General features: G+C 42.3%; 1 protein-coding gene across 11 annotated transcripts in view; it reads left to right on the top strand.

Annotated features, from left to right (window-relative positions):
• LOC106544851 (methyl-CpG-binding domain protein 1) overlaps positions 1-22,202 on the top strand; it is a 68,130-nt gene that overhangs the window by 29,722 nt on the left and 16,206 nt on the right. For 3 of the 11 annotated variants that reach the window (XM_087710693.1, XM_087710694.1, XM_087710695.1), the window contains exons 8-14: positions 631-765; positions 9,756-9,806; positions 10,224-10,289; positions 11,122-11,187; positions 11,701-11,757; positions 16,596-16,679; positions 17,870-18,034. In XM_087710693.1, coding sequence (XP_087566819.1) covers positions 631-765; positions 9,756-9,806; positions 10,224-10,289; positions 11,122-11,187; positions 11,701-11,757; positions 16,596-16,679; positions 17,870-18,034 — 624 coding nt within the window. The remainder of the gene's footprint in view (positions 1-630; positions 766-9,755; positions 9,807-10,223; positions 10,290-11,121; positions 11,188-11,700; positions 11,758-16,595; positions 16,680-17,869; positions 18,035-22,202) is intronic. The other 8 variants (XM_014061250.2, XM_014061247.2, XM_014061248.2 and 5 more) reach the window with 8 other exon arrangements.

Raw genomic sequence — 22,202 nt, 5'->3', positions numbered from 1 at the left:
TGCCAATAAAGGCCAATATCAGTTGAAGAACTGACAACTGTGCCTTAATGTTTTGTGTGTATAGTAATAATTTATTACACTTACATGCCACCTGTCTTGTAGCGACACTGAGTAGTTCATGATAGTTTAAAGCACCTGGTGTCTTTAGTTTAGAGAGTTGGTGAGCTTTTTCTGTTTAGCAGTCTGACAAATTACAGTTGATGGCTTGATGTGTACTTCGGTGAGATGGTCAGCCAGATAGATGAAGTGTGGTGCTTTTGAGGTGATGGGCCACTGCGGTGATTGCTTTCCCTGGAACCTTGTTTATCCCTACCCCTCTGCCCTTGCAGCAAATTGGCTGTGGTGTGTGCCAGGCCTGCCAGATGTCTCAGGACTGCGGCATCTGCAGTGTATGTGTTCTGCGAGCCCAAAGCCCCAAGTTCCACATTGACATCAAATGCTTGCTGCGCCGATGCTTGAAGATTGTCAAGGTACCATAGGCTGCTTCCTGCTTTTCCTACCCTTCCCTTCCTTTTTCCATGGTTTGTGGTTTTCCGTGTTTTCTGCTGATTCTCTCCAGCTTCAGGTAGGCTTACACATGGTCTTACGCTTTAACAGTTACCTCTCCAACACTCTCATTCTGGTTTGCAGGGCCTTGATTGTGGCATATGTCAGGCCTGCGAGATAACTGAGGACTGTGGGACCTGTGCAATCTGTTTGCGGAGGCAAAGACCTGGCATGAAACGTCAGTGGAAATGTGTGAAGCGCCGTTGTCTGGAACGCAAGGTGTGTGCTTGATCCAATTAGTTTTGAATTTTTTTAAAGGGAGTGGTTGACGTAGCAATAGCACTTAGACTTCTATACCGCTTTAGGGTGCTTTGCAGAGTAAGCAGTTTAGAAAGTATGCATATTGCCCCCAACAATCTGGCTCCTCGTTTTACCAACCTTGGAAGGATGGAAGGCTGAATCAATCTTGAGCCGGTCAGGATCAAACTCCTGGCAGTGAGCTGAATTAGCCTGCAAATACTGCATTTTTAACCATCGTGCGCCACCACGGCTTCTAAAATGGATATAAAAGAAAGAGAAAGCATCACCAGCCTATTTCATTTAGGGAGAAGTCCTTTGCAAATTGAAGCAAAAAAATATATCAAGATATGACTAAAGGCATATTTTAGAGGAAAGTTTCAATGTTTGTACTTCAAATGGACCATAGAGGTTTGGCTTAAAGCAAGAAAGCCAAATGGGAATGACACATTTGGTGTTTAGTTTTTGTTATGCGGGAGTCCTAGGTCTGGCCTGGCACAAACAAAGAGTCCAGTTCTTTCTAAGTCACATGATTATTCAGAACCCCAAATGATTTATTCAGCATGCCTTTATGTTTACTTGAGTACACAAGTAGGAAATGCAGTTGTTTGCATAAAAGTAGATAAAAAACAGTTGCTACAATGTCATTGCTCACCAAGTACATTTATAAAGAAGCGTACTTAGCAAGTCCATTATGCCCTATCTGGTTTCCTATCATGCCTCCCTGAGCTATGGACAAGGAGATGTTATTACAACTCATTTATTCTCTTTAATTCAGCCATTTCAATGGAAGAATCTTGACCATCATAATCCCCCTTTTTGATACTTTGAGCAAATACAGAGAGGTATCACCTTAGAAAATTTGAAGTTCAGTCGCCATATAACATTTCCTAGGACAAGCCTGCATGTATACTGGTTTAAGATGTATACAACAACAAGAAGAACAAAAAGAATCCAGAAGATTATGAAGAACAAAGATAAGAATATTCCTTAGGCCATCCCAACCAGACAGCCAATCTGTGAGCCAAGAAAATATGCCCAAGAACACTCCTAGGATGTCAACATCTGTGGATCTATTTGCAATATTTTCCATGAGGTGAATAGTATGATTAATATCTACATGATAATTAAAAATATAATAACAACAGTAAGCATGTATAAGTGCACAATTCCCCCCCCCCCACTGCTAACTCAATGTCTACAGCAGGGGTAGTCAACCTTTTTATTCCTACCGCCCACTTTTGTATCTGTTAGTAGTAAAATTTTCTAACCGCCCACCGGTTCCACAGTAATGGTGATTTATAAGGTAGGGAAATAACTTTACTTTATAAAATTTATAAAGCAGAGTTACAACAATCCCCTACCGCCTGCCATGAAAGCTAGAACGCCCACTAGTGGGTGGTAGGGACCTGGTTGACTACCACTGGTCTAGAGCATGCTGGTTCTGGAGAACAACCTCCCTAATCTCATCTTATTCTTTATTCAGTTGGGACGTACTCTTTATGGTCCAATTAAACGTACTCTCTGCCCAGTTGTACAATAAATCCATAACTAAGTCCTTGGTTCCAGTATGATGTGTTTTATCGTTGAAAAGGTTTCCCTGAACTGAATCCTGCACCAAGGTGTGCTTATTGCAGATCCAGTGGTTCCACTGGTATATTACTCGGGCGGAGGGGATAACCATGCCCACTGTGCAAATTTCAGACCAGGAAGTTGACAAAATATTTATAAGCAAACTTACCATATCAAAGCCACCAAGTGTGATATGAGCAGCTCAGTGGGCTGTGGTTTTCAACATCTATATTTTCATATGCAACAACACCCATATAGTGCCTATGAAATTGCATAAAATAGGGGGGCGGAGATCGGTGGTCTTCCCAAAGGCCTCATGCCATTTTATTCAATCAGTTTAATAACTGGCAATATAACTGGCAGGGTCTGTTCCCTTCAGGGCCAGGGAACCTCTTCCTTGGAGGCGAGGGCGTGCTGTTGTTTGTTGTGGGAAGGTCGGTTCGTCACCTTCGTTTTGGCTTGCCGTGGCTGGGGATCGGTTCGCCGCCCCGCGCCACCCGCTCTAGCCGCTGTCCGTCACCCCCTCCTTCCCCCCGAGGTTGCCTGGTGATGTGTGGAGCCTGGATGCCCCCATCGCCATATGGCTGGGCTCCCTGTATTACCTTGACCTCGAGAGCCACTGGAAGCCACGGCTGCGGTCACTGGCAAGATACAAGGTAGGCTTTCTCCATTCTGGCGGCAGTCTTTATACCTCACCGATTTGAATCTCCCACCTCCACTGTTGGTCGCGTGGGCCATTTTGGAGCCCTTTTCACGCCGACAAACAGTCTGGCTGGGTGTGGCTTCATTATCTCGCCCGCAGTGATGTAAAATCACCAGATTCATTGTTCCACGGAGATCGGTTCGCCACCATTCTACTGGAGCACGAGTTTGATCTCTCACAGCCTCCTGCTTCGATTGCGATCGGCGTTTGGTATTTCAGTGAACGTGAGCTTGAGCCTTTTCAACCTAGCTTACATGGCGGATCGTTCTATTACCGGGGGCAGCGCTGGGGCTTCCACCTCTCCTCAGTTGTCCTCTGATGCCACTGGGGTCTCATCTAGAGTGGGTAGGACCATCACCAGGGTCACCAGCCACAGAACCCGTGCCACTTCAGTGGCTCCTGCCAGGGCCGCTAAGTGCACCAGTAAGACCAAGAACGGGTCTAGGGATCCCTCAGTCCCCAGGCCACCTCCCATCCTGCTGCCTGAAGGGCCTTCTACCTCCGGCTTAACTGGAATTCAGGTTGGTCCCCAGACCTCCCTCTCCCTCAGGATCTCACAACTGCAGGACCCGACTCAGGCCTTCAGGGCTCGTCTGATCCTTCTGAGCCCAGCCCAGGCCCAGTCCCCTCCCGTTCAGGGGCCTCAGCCACCTTTACTCCCACGGCTGCTGGTAGCAGATCGGAGGATACTTCAGAATTTGACCTCTCCCCTGGGCTCAGGGACATGATTGCCACTGCCATATCTAGGGGAGTGGATGCAGAATTACAGCATAGGAGTCAACGCTCTAGAAATTTGATTTCTGCTAGAGATGTAGCCACCTCTCAGCTGATCCCCCTTCTCCCTTGCCTTCCATTTACAGCGAGGGGTCTGTTTTAGGGGAGGAAGGTGAGATTTTGGATTTAGAGTTATCAGATGATGAAGATCTGATTCAGGATAAAGGTTTTTTTTCGGGCCTCTTCAGACCAGCCCTATTTAAATCTCTACTTTATAAAGCCAAGGCCACCTCCAATTTGGGGGGAGCAACCACCTAGGCCAGTATGGATGTGGGCCTTGATCCCACGGAATGCTTGTTTGCTGAACAAGTACAAGAACAAGAGGCTATTCCATCACCCAAATTGTTTCTGGACGTAATCTAAAAACAATGGTCCCAGCCCACCACAGTCTCGGCCCCTAGCAATGGTGATAGAAAGCTTTATTCTTCCACTCCGGAATTGGACACCATTTTGCAGTTTCCCACTGTTGATCCGCCAATAACGGCCTTGTCTTCCCCAGCCCTCATTCCATCCGAGATTTTGGAGGGATTGAAGGCTGAGGACCACACGGCGGAACTCGTTATTTGCAAAATGCACCAGGCGGCTGCCTGGGCATTGCGTGCTGCTACGGCGGCCTCCTTCAATAGAACTTCCTTAGTTTGGTTAAGACAACTACAGGAGAGGTCCAGAGGATTTGCGCCTTCATTAAGATGTGATCAAACTGGTGGCGGCCTTAGAATTCTCTTCGGATGCCACGCTCAATGCGGCCAAGTTCGTGTGCCGAGCTGTGGCATCCAACATAGCATCTCGTCGCCTGTTATGGCTGCACCAATGGCAGGCGGACGTATGATCCAAATGGTGCCTTGTCTCCACCCCCTTCAAGGGTGGTTCCCTATTCGGAGCAGCGCTGGATCCTATACTTATTGAAACAAGGGACAAGCGAAAGGTACTTCCTTCGTCCGCTACAAGGCAACAACCATATCCTCAAAGGCAGCCCTTTCGTATTGGGGAGTACTCCTCCCTCCCTTACTTCCCTATATCTAATAGATCCTTTTCTCAGTCCCAGGAGAGGTTTCAGGACAGAACCAATACTAGGGACAGAGGTAGAAACCAGTACCAACAGCAGGCCCAGGCCCACGACCCTTTTGTGCCACCAACAACTGGACTTTTCGTAGGTACCAGTGACTCGCTAGAGGATGGCCCTATTGGCAGGCGCTTAACCACTTTTGTCCGCCAATGGGAAACCACAACCTCAGATGCCTGGGCTCTTCAGACTGTGAGGCTGGGCCTCACTCTGGAGTTCCTGGCCATTCCCCCGAGATGTTTCATCAAATGCCCGGTGCCCAGGTACCAGGTAAAGCGGTGCCTGATGGACACGGAAATCCAGCATCTCATTTCCATCAGAGCAATAGAACAGGTGCCAAGGGGGCAGAAGGGTCTAGGTTTCTATTCCATACTCTTCCTAGTTCCCAAGACATCAGGAGGATGGCGGGCCATCCTAGACTTGAAACAGCTCAATTTCTACCTAAAGTACCAAAAATTCAAAATGCAATCACTCAAAAGTATTCTGGCGAGCATTCGCCAAGACAATCTCCTCACCTCCATCAACATCAAGGAGGCATACTTACACATGCCAATACATCTGACCCATTGAAGGTTTATGCGCTTCCACTTCACGGGGCATAATTTCCAATATCGCGCCTTACCATTTGGCCTATCATCGGCCCCGTGGACCTTCACCAAACTGCTAGCAGTGATCGCAGCCTCGCTGAGGTCAGTTCCCAGAAGAGTCAATTGTTATCTAGATGACATCTTAGTTTTATCGTCTTCCCAGGCCCAGGCTTGTCGCGACCTACTGATGACAATCAACATCATGCAGGATCAAGGATTTGTACTGAACTTTTCAAAGAGCCACCTGCACCCGACCACGTCTTTTCTGCATCTCGGGACGGAGCCTGCGGTCCCTGGTGAGTCAAGTGCTCAATCAGAGGTCACCTTTCTCGCAGTATTGTCCCAACTAGGGAAGATGATATCTTGCATAGATGTTGTTCCTTGGGCAAGGTTCCACGCACGACCACTGCAGTGGTATCTCCTCGCACTCCAAAGGGCTCACAAAAGTCACTCTCAGGCCAGGGTTTGCTTACCGACCAAGGTGTCCCTGTCGCTCCGTTGGTGGATGTCATCCCGCATCCTCAAGGGATGCCTCTTCTAGGAACTGGAGTGGATTGTAGTTACAACGGATGTGAGCCAATTTGGGGGGGGGGCATGCCCTGGATCAAGTGGTGCAGGGTCGTTGGACTGTCCAGGAGCTGAGCAACAGCATCAATTGGCTGGAGCTATGGGTTATCCGCCTAGCCCTCTGAGAGTTTCGAGACCTGGTCACATCCAACCATGTACTGATACTCACCGACAACGTCGCCTCCAAGGCGCATGTCAACCACCAAGGGGTCACGAGGTCCAAATCCCTGATGATGGAAGCAGAACGTCTGCACCACTGGGCGGAGAACCATCTGTTGTCAGTCCGAGTGAAACACATATCGGGCACTGCGAACATCCAAGCAGACTGGTTGAGCAGGGCCACAGTGGATCAGGCGAAGTGGCGCTTGCACCCAGCCCTGTTCCGAGAACTGTCCCGCCGCTTCGGTCACCTGCAGATGGACCTGTTCACTCAACCCAACAACACACACCTGCCATGATTTTACACCAGGTTCCAAGTATCAGGGGCGGAAGGCACCGACGCCCTCTGCAGTCCTTGGCCAAAGGGCCTCCTTTATGCCTTTCCGCCTCTGCCAATTGTACCACTGGTCATTCAGAAGATTCTGGCGGAACGGGCGGAGGTGCTGCTGGTGCCGATGTGGCCATGGGGCACCTGGTATGCGGACCTCGTCCATCTGTCCATCTCATGCCCATGGAGAATTCCGGACGACCAGATATCCCTCTTGCAAGGAGCCCTCGTCCACCCAAATCCACAGCTGTTAACAGTTAGCTGTGTGGCATGTGAGCGGGCGATCCTGAGTCAGCAGCATTTCTCTGATAAGGTCATTTCCACGATTCAGGTGGCTCGCCGCCCATCAACAACCCGCATCTACGAGGCTACCTGGTGCGCCTTCTGCAGATGGTGTCGAGCAACAGGTGCGGACCCAACCGGGGCAACCATACCGCAGGTATTGGACTTCCTACAGATGGGCATGGACAAAGGGCTGACACCTAACACCCTTCGCTGTAAAATTGCGGCTCTGTCTACCGTGATTGGCGGTGGGCGGGGCCACGCCCTATCTCAACAGCCGTGGGTGCAGGCCTTCCTGAAGAAAGCGGCGAACCTTAGTTCGCCTATCGTTCATCTCTACCCTTTGTGGGACTTCTCCCTAGTACTCAATGTCCTTACAGCGGCTCCATTCGAGTCTATTCAGACCATCTCCATCAGGTTACTGACTCTGAAGACTATTTTTTTAGTAGGCATCACATCGGCCAGGCGTGTGTCCGAGTTGATGGCGCTCTCCATCCGGGATGACTTCTGCATTTCCATACGAGCAGGGTCGTACTACGTTTCGACTCAACCTTTCTTCCAAAAGTCAACTTGTGGTTCCACAGGTCACAAGAGATCACTCTCCCGGATTTCTGTCCACAGCCATCTCACCCCCAAGAACGGCGTTGGCATCACCTCGATGTTCATTGTTCACTTCGCCGCTATGTGCTACGCACTGCGTCGTTCAGAAGGACGGAGGTCTTTTCGTGTCTTTCCAACCTGCCACCCTGGGCCAAAAGGCATCATCGCATACCATCGGCCGCTGGTTGAAGGCATGTATTGCCCTAGCCTACGACTGTCAGTCCCGACCAGTTTCCAGTCTCATCACTCCCCATTCTACAAGGAGTGTGGCCATGACGGCGGCCTGGGCAACACAGGCCTCGGTGGAGGACATATTCAGGACAGCGACCTGGTCATCGCCATCACCCTTTATCTGTCACTACAAGGTGGATGTTTATGCCTCAGCTGAGGCATCCTTTGGATGATGCATGCTGCAAAGGGTAGCTTCTTCGGCTACGGCACCAGACCATCCTTGCTCCCGCCCCTGAAGTCTATTGCTTTGGCATGTCCCATGCTTAGATTCCTCAAGCAGCACACAAGAGGACAACCGTTGACTTACCTGAACTATGTGCGCTGTGAGGGGAATCCAAACCCGCCCTTGAGTTTGGCTGTTCTGGGCATGGACGTCCTTTTTTCCTATGACATTCTGACTTACCTTGACTTCTAGACTTATTTTGCTTCTCTTAAGCCGATTGATCCTTCGTGCAAAACTGAACCAGTCCAGTCAGAGGAGGCATGGCCAGCAATTTGCATAACTCAGTCTCAAGGCTAATGGACAAAGTTAACCCATACTTGGACTCCCCTCGCAACGCACATAGGAGGACTGTTCAGCTAAGTCAATGGTCTTTCCTTTGTTTTCAGACACATACAATGTAAACAGCTAAATAACATTGGGAATGCCCGATGAACAAGTACTTTGTGATGTTGGCCCACATCCATTCAAAGAGTTCCCTATCAGACCCTTTAGTAGCTTGCTTAGAGGAGCTTAGCAAAGAGCTGAAAGTTGTGATTCCAGATATGACAGAATCCAGCCATGCCTCAAATCCTTGTAGCTGGCGTTTTTGTAAATAGAAGACAGTTGCGAGAGGGCCAGGAGACATAAGGACATTTTTAAAAAACATTTTAGTTTATCTTTATTATGACTGATATGATTCTATGCTTTTTGCCTTTCAGAATTTCTGCTGTTCTTTCCAGGGTATTTCTGGACTACTTAGGCACTGAGGCATTTTCTTTCAATATTGTTGCACGTAGTGGTATTCCTAATTGTGACTTTTTGTTTAGTTTGGGATGAACCATTATTGGGACCTCTAGTCTAAGAATACTATTTAGTATAAACCAGATGGGGAATGCTCAAGTATATTACCGGTGTATTGCAATTCTGAAGGGAAATAAAAATGTGTGGGGCTAAAATAGAGTTAGCCTCCTGAAACTTTGTTTTTATTTATAAAGATATGAGCTTCTAGCCTAACTTATATTGAAAAGCACAAAGTCAAGAACATTTTCTACACAAGGCCTATTTGACTTAATACTTGATTTTCAAGTATGTGGCAATATAATTGCAACCTCAGTTATGATTTGTAGAGGCTGAGGATAAACTGTTGATGCCTGGTGTATCTTTTTTTTTAGTAACTAGAATATTGTAAATAAGGTGAAACTTAAGTGTTTATGTGCCCTTTTGAATTTCCAATATTTCTGCATAAATAAGACCTAAAATGCGATCTGTTCTCTATGTGTCTTAAAATTAAATAAAGAGAACTCAATTAAACAGATGAATCAAAAACAGTACACTTATCCATTTATGTATTGAGCAAAATGATCCAAAGCTACATGTTCTCTTTTGTGGACATCCAAAGGGAAATTAAAATTACTTGTGAAGTATATCAAGATGAAGTTAAAATTTCTGCATGCTGGCTGATTCCCTTCCCTCTGAAACATGCAGGCATGAAAGGAATCTTGGGCTAGATAATCCTTAAGGAAGAGTTATATAAGGAATTCCCTTAGGATATATAAAGATCATTTTGAATTGTTGGTACATTTGATATGATTTTCAAAATCTGAGGGCGCCTATGGATTCCAATCTAACCATTATTTTGTGTGCTCTAATGTCTTTCTCTTGAGTCTGTAAAAATCTCTGTGGAAATGATCAGGAAATGTAAAAATTTAATTTAATAATACGTGGCTGCATTAACTGGAAATGCTCACAGCTAGCAAATGCATGATTTTATCCTGAACCTGAGATCCCTGATTAAAGACCCCAATGAATACAGATTCCACATGAATGATCTCTAAAAATTAAATGTATCTGAGATGTATGTTAACCCTGTCACTCTAGCACTAAATGGCTCTTGATCCCTCCAGAAAAAAATATCGCCCAAGAAGGACAGCTGCAGCTCGAGGAAAGTTATAGCAGTAAGTAGCTGCTGCGTGATCTTCCTGCAGTTGGAATTTATCTCACTTTCATTCCACTTCATTTCATTTCTCTCTTTTGCTCCTCTGACCTGCTTGCATGGTTTTCTCTCTCTGCGTCCTCCAGCATGTTTTTTTCTTCTTAAATGAATGAGCAGTAAGAGAGTAGCAAAGCAGGAACGATGCTACATCCTAGGGAACTCTTTTTCTCCCAAGCAACCACATCCCTTTTCATTGTGAAATGCTTCTTGGTTCATAGTGCCTGTGCATATTGGAATATGCCATGTAGCGTGTCAGAAAGTGGCTTTGTGCATGGCTTGACACATTTGTTTTTAGGGAGAAGCCCGTGCAGTGTGCTCATCTATGCATAGCATTTCTCTTTAACTTGCTACAACTTTGCCCTATGTTTCTCGCTCCCAGGAAACTTCAGCAAAGAATGTCTTCACTCCAAAACAATGTGGGCAGAAAAAGCCAACTTTGACCTCAGTGAGTGGCATTAGTTCTTTGTGCAAATAAAAATGACAGTTAATGTTCCACAGGGATCTGAGTCTCCACTCCCAGCCCTGCCCTTATTGATGTATGTTGATACTGGAAGCAGACCAGTTTATGAGGTGGAATTAATTTCAAGGATGATACATGCTGGAAGCTTGTGCAACACTGTAATGTAATATTTGGACCCACAGGAGCTTGGTTTCCATATTCTTCTCTGCCTCAGGCCAGGCACACTTCCTTAGGCTAACATTGGATACGACAAGGTTCTTGGGAAACAATTATATTGAATCTGACTAATAAGGAACTTGGAGCTAGACGTTCTTGTTGCTCCTTCAGCTTTGTGTGTCTATCTATTCCTCCTCTGTCTTGTCAGAATAGGAAGGGAAGAGAGTAAGTAAGTAAGTAAGTTGATCCTGTCCCTGCTGGTTTTTTGCCTGCCCTTGGTCATTCTGTTTTTTGTTTGTTTGCTTGTTTGTTTAGGTAAGGAAATATCTCTGAAATAATGACCCAAACAATATGGGTTTCTAGTTCTTTATAAACTCTGTTTATAAGGCTGCTAGAATTAGGACAATGAGTCTCACATTGTCAATCTTCTAGGTCAGTATGGAATGCAACATTATGTGTGTCTGTGTGTGTGTGTGTGTGTGTGTGAGAGAGATTTATAGAACATTCCCATCAGCATACTATTAACCTAATGAATGAAAATGAAAAGATTGAAGAGCTTTCTTATGCAGATGTTTCAGGCAAGGGTCTTTCCAATATCTTTGAGCACGCTGACTATCTTCACTCTCATTTTCTTTGCTGTCTTCATTTCTTCGGCTGTCAGGGTGGGCAATTTCCAAAGGCTCAGTTGGCCCCAGGCCACCCCCACCGGAGGCAGTCTGCTACCCCAGTAAGTGGTCTGCATACCTGTTCTATTAGGCTAATACTATAATATAAATTGCATGACATAAAATCTATAATTTATGTATGTGGGTTGAGCAGAATTGAATCACAACATACGCTGTACTCATTCCCAAAGAAAAAATAATTGAGAATCTGTTCTTCAAAATGTTCAATTGTTAAAACTGAAAATTGGATGGAACAAAAATGGGTGGAAGAGCAATTGAAAATGCTTTCTATTTTCCCTGAACTAAATTCAGTAGATTAAGTATTTTTTATATAATTATAAAGCATTTTTTTCTTATTTTCATTCCTTCTTATTTAGAAATTGATTTTCTTCCTTTACTCGTGGATAAAATTTTGAAAAACTCTCTTTGATTAATGTTAAAAGAAAATGCATTTGGTTAACTTACAGGCGTTAGGGAAGGCAGCTTAGCCTTACTTCAGTCTCATATGTTTCCATTTAGATTGTAATTTCCATTTGCTAATTCCATCACTTGTTCTGTCTTGCTTCTTATTCTAGAAATGGAAACCTACCATACAAAGGGATCCTGAAGGCAATCCTCTTGTAAGGCATACGGTATGTATGCAATAGGGGGAAATTATATAGCAAATAGGCTGGTCTCTGCAAATTGAATAGTAAATATTCCTGTGGCATAGTGCTTAGGGATACCCAGATCCACTTGGACACAGGAATCTTGAATGTTTTCTAATGAAGGAATGATAAAATAGAGCCATCCACATTTATCCTACTTGTACTATAGATTTCTGCTCCTTTGAACAGTGATAAAATTTTCTGGCCTTTTCTAGTTTGGCGAAGATTGAAGTTATTTCACTTCAAAATGTTGAAGGTATATATCAGACTGGCCCCTTAGAAAATATGGGAGATATTGGAACTTCTGAACCAATAATACCAGAACATAACTTGTTTCCCCAAAATAGGAAAGAGAAAAAGAAAGATAGAAAAGTGTCATTGGTCTTCAATGGAGAATTCTGGAGCTAAGAGCATTTCAGTACAGCATAATCTGGGATCTATCTGAGACTGAATTATTTTTTTGACAGGTTTGGAGGGAAAGTAATATGACATTCATATGAAACTTGAAATAACATTTGATCTGGTTAGCTCTCATTATTTAGATGTATATTTGATTCAGGTTTAAGGAAAGCCTACTCTTGCATGACAAGTGTTGCTTCAGTTCCAACTAACTCTCACTCATTTGGATGTATTTGTATTCTGGCTGAAACTGACAAAAGTTAGTATTGTAGTAGGATCCAGGTAGTAATTGGTGGGACTTAAGATATCTCTAGAGTGACTGGACAATGTGGTTAGAGTGCTGCCTGGGGTTTGAATACTGGTTGATACCCACATTACTGGTAATCTCTGGAAAAAGACCCCTAACACTTCATCTTCCTACCTCATATATGAGAATTGGAACACTCACACTGACTCAGATGTTGTCTGGATTAATACAATCTGTGTCAAATGCTGAAGAACCAGGGCAATCTGATAATTAAGTGGGTTTCTGGAACAAACCACCCTAGGGTGAGACATAAGAACCAGAAACTGATGGAATGCTACTACCACAGAAGATCTAATTAGAGAGGATATATGAAACCTATGTGGGAACTATAGATAAAAGACCTGTATCCACACTAACTGAGAAACAGTTAGTTACCCAGTGCTTCAACATAGTGAAGAGGAAACTGCTCTCACAATTTGAAGTAGACCAACTACACATTGCATCCCAGACTCAAGAATACCTTGAAGAACAATTGGATGTGGAACCAACACTGTAACTGGAATGTCACTGTCGTCCCCGCCATTACAAAACTCAGTAGCAAGAGCAAAGCAAGAGCACTTTTTGCTGGTTCTTGAGCTGGTCAAGATCAAGCTCCTGGCTGTGGGCAGAGTTAGCCTGCAATATGGCATTCTAACCACTGAGCCATCATGACTCACAGTAAGTAATATGAGGCACAGGATCATGGATAAACTAGCTAGAATCAGTTCTAGGGGCCAATTATCAAGGCTCAGTGGATAAGTAACATCAAATAGTAGGCTAGAAGATGCCGATAGAGCCCTCAAGAGGATCACAAGAACTCAAACCAGTGAGCTGGCATACCTTACAGCCATTGTAATCCTGGGGATGCTTGTCTACATGACCAAGAACAGCAGTATATGACCACTACCATAGACACACCTCTCCCCTTAAAATGAGATTAATGGCTCAAATAATATCAACTCAGAGGTTAGCCAGCTGGTTGAATTACAGAAGTGTGTGAATAAGACTCAGCTACTAAAAAAAATACAAGGACCTAACTCCCAAGCCCTATAGACTGCTAAACAAAGACTCAAAGCACTGACTGATAGGCTAAGGAAATATACTAGAGAAGCAAAGCCAAGAAGATAGAAGACTCTATTCCCCAAAGAACTGTCCAAGGTGTACTCCCAATTGCAGTGCAACAACACAGTAAACAGTAATGGAAGAACATATGAGAGAAAGAAAAGACAGAACACCAATGCAAAGTGGCTGCAGGATCTAAGAACAGATCATAATTATTTCCCCAAAATTGGAACAAGTTGCTGTCACAGTAGCAGACATTCAGTAGCGAGCATGAAGAATTTGACAGCACCTGCCTCAGATGATCCACACCTACTGGCTAAAAAAAATGTAACATCGGGTCCTGAACGCCTAGCAGCACAAATGAGCAAGAAGTTCTTATCCAACTTGGCTAACATAAGAAAGGACAATGCTGATCATGAAATACCCCCTCGCCCAAGGAAACAGTACCACCTAACTGCCAAACAATAACCAGCCCCCCCTCCCATGGAAAATCCTATCATGCATTATAGTTGTCAAGTTACAGGACTATATGGGCCAGTACATGAGCACAGCTCAGAAGGGCATTGAAAACAATACTAGAAGTTCAAAACACCAGTTGCTCATAGATAGAACAATCGTCCAAACTCAAGGTCTAGAGAGACCAATCTGAGAGCAACCTGGATTGACTACCAGAAAGCTTTGGACTTTGTGTTGTACACATGATTCTGGGAATTCTAGGTACTATGTAAAGTCAACATAACATTAAGGACCATCCTCAAGAACTCAGTTGGGCTGTTGAAGACAACATTGAAAGTCAATTTGAGAAAGTTTGCACAAGTGATTAAGTATACTAAGGTGATGCCCTGTCCCTGCTGCTGTTCTGCACAGGCTTGAACACCACCCTTAGCCAAATAATCACAATGATTGGATATGGATACAAGTTCAAGAATGGAACTATCATTGGCTACTTCCTCTATATGGATGATATAAAGCTTTGTGCTAAGAATGAATAAGACATCAACTAACAGATTCACCTGACTTTGAGCTATAGGGAGGACATTGGGAGAAGTGGCTGGATCATAGGAAAGAGAGGGAAGATAGTTAAGACTGTAGTGGGGCTACTTAAGTGGGCCACATAGCAAGCATTAGACTAGCTACATATACATTGGTATCCTATAGTGATATCACAACGAGGAGGCAAGGAAAATAGCAACATCCAGGTCCCATCAAAGATAAGACAGGTTATGAAGAGCCAGCTCAATGTGAAGAACAAGATCCACCTCATCAACACGTATACTCTGCTGGTAATCAGATATTCTGCCAATATAGTGAATTGGCCAAAGGAGAGTATGGTAGCTGGCCATGTTGAGACCTGGATGCTCTTTATGGAGATTTGCATCCCAACCCAGAGACTACATCAGATGGAAGGAAGGTGGGTTGGGTCTAGTAGTCCACAATCTTGGATGAAACCCAGAGCATCCAGGAATACCTGCATAATATTGCACCAAAGATAAGCTGCTGAGAGAATGTCTGAGGCAGAAGCAGACATGGGAGAAAGATCAAACAGAGGAAGCATCAGGGCAAGACGAGATCATGGATGGGATGTATCATTTACAGATAGTGTGATGGCCAACATTGGGAAATTCTACCAGAGGCTGGAAAAGGCTGGAGTGAAAGACAGCAGTGAGACACTGATATTAGCAGCAGAAGAACAGGCACTAAAACATCATATCCAGAGAAGCAGGGGCCTACTACACTAAGGACCCAAGGTACAGACTCTGTATCTACTGGTACTAAACAGCACCACCAGGTAGTTGGCATTGTATACAGGAACACCTGCACAGTGTATGGGCTACACCCTCCCAAGCCTGACGGAAGAAAGCCATTCCACAAAAAGTCATGGAGAATAACAGGGCTAAGATCCTGTGCGATTTTCAGATTCAGATACATAGGCAGCTACTGGCCAGGCAACCAGACATTGTGATAGTAGAAAACAGTGATGGTGAGAGATATAGCAGTACCAAGTGACAGCGACATCAGGAAGAAAGAACATGAATAAGCTGGAGACGTACATGGGCCTGAAGGAGGAATTAGAGGAACTAGGATTTGGAAAAATAAAGGCCAAATTGGTCCCAGTGGTGTTAGGCATACTTGGGACGGTGACTCCTAAGCTGGGAGAGTGTAACTCCAATACATTTTAGGAACAATGGTGCTAGGAACTGCTAAGAGTAGCCAGGGTGGACTTTGCAGCAGTAAGAGGAAGAGGCATCCCAGTGTGCTGTACCTGAATCTAAAACAGCCCTTCTGTTTAAAATGTATATTAAAGGGGGAGAGGAAACTTATCATTCTTCCAAATCAGTTACCTTATACAGGTAGTCCTCAACTTAAAACCATTCATTTAGTGACCAAAGTTACAACAGCACTGAACAAAGTGATTTGTGACCGTTTTTCAAACTTTTGACCATTGCAGCATCCCATGGTCAAGTGATCAAAATTTGGATGCTTGGCAACTGGCATGTATTTATAATGGTTGCGGTGTCCCAGGGTCATGGGATCACCTTTTGTGACCTTCTGACAAGCAAATTCAATGGCGAAGCCAGATTTGCTTATCAACTTAACAACTAACACGACAACTTAAGTTAGTAAGTCAAATTACTAACCTAACAACCACAATGGTTTATTTAACAACTGTGGCAAGAAAGGTCATAAAATGGGGATAAATACACTCAGTGGTCTCACTTAACAGAAATTTGGGGCTCCGTTGTGGTCATGAGTCGAGGATTAACTGTACATGATTAAAATGTAGATGGTATTAATAAAAGGCATCAAAATCACTGTGCTGCTCCATAATGCTTCTTGGATTCCTCTTCTCTAATAAGTCCTTTACTCATTTCATTTGGCTATGCTATGACAGAAGGCATGTAATGCTGGGTCTTTTTTGTACTTCAAAGTACACCACACAAACCGCAGAGAGAGTCTTTCAGTGGAAGAAGAACGCCGCAATGTTTTCCAACTTTCTGAACTAAAAATGTCTTGGGGAACAAGTAAGAATTTCAAGTCCTCCCAACACTAACTTATGTTGGGTTCCTCCCAACAGAAGAAGCAATTGGGAGTGGCGAAAGAGAGGAAGAAAGTGGGCCGTCCTCCCAAGCATCCTGTGGCTAAACTCAAGAAGAGTGTGGTAAAATGTGTTTCTTTTTTTGGTTTTCAGATTTATCTGGAACATGGCCAATGTTGAGTTAACAGGTTGGGCAAATTGGTTAAATAGGTGAACTCATCAGTTGATGAGTACTAGGTGAATCCACTACAAAGCGGATTCCACACTCCCAGGTGAAGTGCAAAACAGATTCTTTATTGGGATCCAATGGGCTATGAGTAGCCAAAGTGGGAGGAAGGAAAGTGGGTAGCTATAGAACTTGCTTTGTAGAGTTTTGTAACTCTGTCACTCTCCAAAGAGGCAGAGACAGCAATAAAATATCTGATCTAATTTCAATAATCTTAGAACAGTAATTCTTGATAAATACATAACATAAGAAAGAAAAGGAAGATTTGAGTGTATAGTCCTTGGAGGTTGTCAGTTTTCGTCTTAATACTTAGGTGATTCTTCCAAGTAGCACCCTATGGTTCTAGCAGATCAAACTAGCATGTTGAACAAGTTGAATTCACATAACTTCTGAGCAGCTAAAACTTGATATGAAGCTCTGTGTCCTTATCTCACTGATCACTGGTATAGCTATAGCAAGTAAGGAATATTGCAATCTTCTTCAGAAGTACAGTTTTGAATCTGTTTCTTGTTAGACTGTAAGAGCTATGTTGGTCATTCTAGGTCCAGGGAACAATTTTCATTTTCTTTATTTTCTAAAATTTACTATAACAACTGGCTTTATATTTTAAAAAATTCCTGCAATACACAATGGTTTTAAGATTTCTGAAAAAGAATAGAGTGGGTTGAATTGTTTACGGAGATTTTCAGTCACCCGGGTCATGGTTTCCCAAAGATGATTTTTTTAAAAGAGGCAACTGTGCTTATTTTTCCTTGAAGACATTTCACTCCTCATCCATGAAGCTTCTTCAGTTCTGGGCTTCTTGAATGAGAAGCAAAATGTCTTCAAGGGAAAACAAAGTTCAGGCCTCTTGAAAAAGCACCTTCGGGACCTGGATGAGAATCTCCATAGACATTTAGTTGTGCACGTTGGTTGAATTGTTTATGCTTTAATTGCATTTGAGATTGATTTATTTTCTAATTCTCACATAGTATAGAGTTTATAAACTTTGCGCCTTTTAGAAATAACTGGATTATTTAGATACGAAATGTAGTGGGCTTTGCAACATATTCTTCCTGGCTTGATAGCTCCCTTTATCTCCTTGTAGCATTCCTCCAAAAATCGGCAAAAACGGAAGTGTGGTGAATGTGAAGCCTGCCTGCTGAAAACAGACTGTGGCCGCTGTGATTTCTGCTCTGACAAGCCCAAATTTGGAGGGCAGAACCTCAAGCAGCAGAAGTGCCGGTGGAGACAATGCCTGCAGTTTCCCATGGTTGGTGCACCCTCTCATTTGTTTTATTGTATTCTCTATCATCACTTTGCTACTTGCTATTAATAGAGCTTTCTTTTCGTCATGTAGTACTGATATGTTGTAAGCCATTTCATACTTCTCTATGCTAAGTGTGGGTATTAAGAGCTCCTACTAACAAAGCTTTGAATGTTGTAGGTCTTGTTGCAGTATGTGCATTTTGTTCCAAAGCATGTTGTCTAATTGTCAGATCTAATGTCTATATATTGTCAGAATTGATCAGCTCAGGTTTCTTTATTCCAGTGATGGGTAGCCTGAAATCGATTGTTTATAAATACCTCCTGGAGGAGCATAGTAGATTCTAATTGATTTGTGTTTGAAATCTTTTGTTTTAAGGTTGATTTGGTAGCAGTGACAAAATAACACGACAGGAAAAAGCCATAATAATTCGTTTTCTCTTCTCCCTTAGATCAATTCCTGCATTAAAATTCCCAGACAATATTCAGTGTGTTATAGGGAATGCAGTCAGTAACTCCACTATACAGTAGTACCTCTGGTCATAAACGATTCTGACCATGACCAAATTGGGCTCCGACTAAAAAAATATATTTTGCAGCCAATTTCTCCTTCCATGCCAATTTTTTTTTTTTGTAACTGCCAAATTTCCAAAATTCGGTTTGGGTCAAGACCAAATGGGTTGCAACCAAAGTTATAGAACAAATTATGTACGTCCTCCTGTTTTAGCCCAAACAGACTATCTCTGATCACATGCACAAAGGAATAATATGTACATTGAGTAACAGTGGTGGACTCATTAACTTCAACCGGTACTGCCACTGTGTGCACTTCCTGTGGTTTATGTAGATTGATCTCACGAATTTAAAGGAAATGGGGATTTATTTATTTATTTTATTTTCTTCACATTTTTTAATCACCCATCTCTTTTGGGGACAGCCTCTGGGCAGTGTACAATAAATTGTCAAAATATAAAAACACCGTCTGACAATTACAAATTTAGAAAATGTAGCATTTAAAAGGAGTCAAAGATTATTAAAATCTGTTAGAAATTAATTCAAAAGACAAAGAGAGGGCTCTCGGCACCAACCATAATGGGACAAAGATGGTTCCATATGTAGCCTGACCCCATGCCATATAGGGCTTTATAGGTCACAATCGACACTTATCGTCACTTATAGAAGCAAACTGGCACCAGTGGAGTTCTTTGGATCAATACGTTTTACAGCATTTAAGAGTGTGTGCCTTTCTGTGTCTAAAAGCTACTGTAGGAGAAGAACAAATTTTACCTGGCAAGATTTGAGATTGATATGAAGGCTACAAGAATGATATGGAAAAAGATTTTGCACTGGATATACAAAAGAAATATTGTACTGTTTTTTTACTTCCAGCTTCACTCTGTGTCCTGCACTGATGGGGACTTTCTCTCTGAGATTGGTCACACTTCTCTGGATTTGATTTGTAGGATTTTTCTTTTTGATATAACAACCAGGACTTCTTGCTATGAAGCAGTCCCTGCTGATTTGGCATGGTAGGATTAAATGAATACATAAAATGACTTTCAAAAAGAGTCCACTTTTCCTTTTATTGATACTAACTATTGAAAGATTGAAATTAATAGTTTCTGCAGCAGTCAGCAAGCACTGCCTAGTTCAGTGTGTTTCAAAGAGCAGGAATTATGCTTGACATTCAAATTTGATGTTCAGATATATATTATGGCCAAGTAGGGTACCAGCTTCATAATTAATAAGGAGCTATGATTTATATTCTTGATATCTTTTTTACACTTTATTCCCTAATTCAGTTATAGGAACACAAACTTAAAACAAATTAAATTAGAAACCATTTTTTTTATAAGTTGTCTGACTAATAAGATTTGGCTCAGTAAACGAGGAAAATGAGATGTTTTTGTTGCAACCAATCATTCCAGCTTCTATTCAGAGTTTTCACTTCGATGGACAAAGCTTCATTCTTCAGCTGAAGGATATAAATGGACAGCTCAAAGGGTTATGTTTGTTTTGGAAGTTGTTTGTTATCAGAAAAACAGAAGAAGGAACCACAGAGTTTTATTTCTTTTGGAAGTTAGGTTTGTTTTCAATAAAACAGAATAAGGAACTATAGGGCCAAGTGATCTTTAAAGTCTTTTCAGTTAGCTATTATCAGTGCCATAGATATCAATGAATTGCCTTTATCAAACACAATTGAGGGGATTGACAGATTGTGCTGTGCCAACATTTGGGTTTTTAATAATCTGTTGCTGTATGAACCCAGCCATATGTGATTTCTCTAGATGGTTTTGTGCAGATTTGCCTGCTGTTGTATAAAGCCTACTTACTTTTGCATGTTTTGATTCTACTTAGCACAAGTTAAGGTAGAGTCTTAAATCTGACATTGGACAGACAATAAAATATTTCTCTTGTTTGTTTAATAAACCTTATATTATCTTTCCCCCCACATTTTACCATATCGATGATTTCTTCCTGTATTTTAATCTGTATTCGGATTAACCAGATCAGGATAAATACCTCGCTCTGGAACAATACCATAATACAGTCAAATGTTAACAAGATTAATCAAAGAACATTATTTTAAGTGGCATAAATATTATAAAGAAACCAGCTTGACCAGTTGTTTCAGCTCAGTTCTTTTTCCTGAATGTAGCCAACATTTAGATTTGGAGAAAGTTGGAATTTTCTTTTTTTCAAACAAAAAAAACTATAGTTTCTTTACTTCCTTATGGAGAAATGAATTCAGCACCCATTTATTTAACTGCAATGGTGGACTTTTTAACTCTGAGCTAAATAGCTGTAGAGTTTGAAAGTTGTAGGACCTAAGGAAGAGCCAGCAGGAAAGAATTTGCTCTCTTGATTTTGTGTTGACCTAACTTAGACCATATACTGATCATATAAGTGTTAGTGGCTTGGGTTATAACTTGGGTTGGCTACATGGAAATGTTTCCTTATGCACATGTGCTAAGCAGTTTTAATCATCTGAGAATAGAAGGCCTAGATTCTCAAAATGATGAATTCTTTAAATTATGAAACATCTGCACTTGGCATGACTTTAGAACAGCTGTTTGCATGCAAGGCAAAGCATTGTATAAGCTACACCTATAGTTATAAATGAAACATAGAGGGAATATAGAGGCAAATAGAGGGAATGCAAAAAGAGATACATGGGCTCTTATGTATCTGTTAAGATGAGTTGGATACTGTCATCTTTTTCTTCAGCCGTAGAGGTGGGGAAATCCAGAAAAGTACTTGAGCAAGGACATATATTTCTAAATAATCTGTTGATTTACCACTCTAGTTGTATATGATATACCATAAAGTTTGCCTTGGGTGGTTTTGCGTTGACCTGTCTTTGATCACTAATCCTGACTTTATTGTCTCACTCATTTGCTATCCTATCTGGACAAGAGATCTGCTCCAGTCCATAGTAAAAATAAGTTGGAAGATGAATTGGAAGAAAGAAAATGGACATGCTATCTAAGTATTTACAGAAAAAGACTAAGAATCGTAAAAGAAAAATACCTTGGAAGACTACTTCTGGCTTTTGTTTAAAAACAAAACTAGTCTTTTACTATTCTTATTTCTACTATTCTTAGAAAACTAGTCTTCTACCATTCTTACCTTTAGCAACAGAAATTGAGACCTTCTATTCCACAACTTTGTTCTAAGAGTGGCATAAACCTTGCAAATTAAAGAGCTTGCGTAAAAGTTCCTTCACAGAGTGTGTTGTGAGTCTTTGGAAATATTTTCTTCTAGAAATTGAGGTTTTATCTTAAGAAATTTTGTGGTAATTCTATGGAGAGCAGAGGAATATTGATTTATGGATTTCAGTTTTCTGTTCACTCTAGGGCATTTACTGCCTTTATTGTAAGATTAGGATCTTGATTGCCCATCTAGAGAAGAGACATAAGGGATGCTTTACTAGTCTGAACTATTTGTGAATTCTAATCCAAATTACCAATCTGAATCCTGCTTTTTAACTTGAAATGTATAGTTTTTCTTGCAGGCAATTTGGAATGGTCAGGTATGTATGTAAATAATATAGTTTGCAGGTCAGCATTTTTGACTTTTTAAAAAGAGAAAAAAGCAGTGGTTTTCAGGCAAAAGACACACAAAACAACACTCTTTCCTATGGGTGTATAGACAAGAAAATGAGGCCAAGGACT

Source organism: Thamnophis sirtalis, unplaced genomic scaffold, assembly GCF_051295495.1.
Source record: "Thamnophis sirtalis isolate CommonGarterSnake01/CBP01778 unplaced genomic scaffold, rThaSir2_p1.2 scaffold_3, whole genome shotgun sequence".
Classification (NCBI taxonomy): domain Eukaryota; kingdom Metazoa; phylum Chordata; class Lepidosauria; order Squamata; family Natricidae; genus Thamnophis; species Thamnophis sirtalis.
This window is presented reverse-complemented; position numbering and strand designations above follow the sequence as displayed.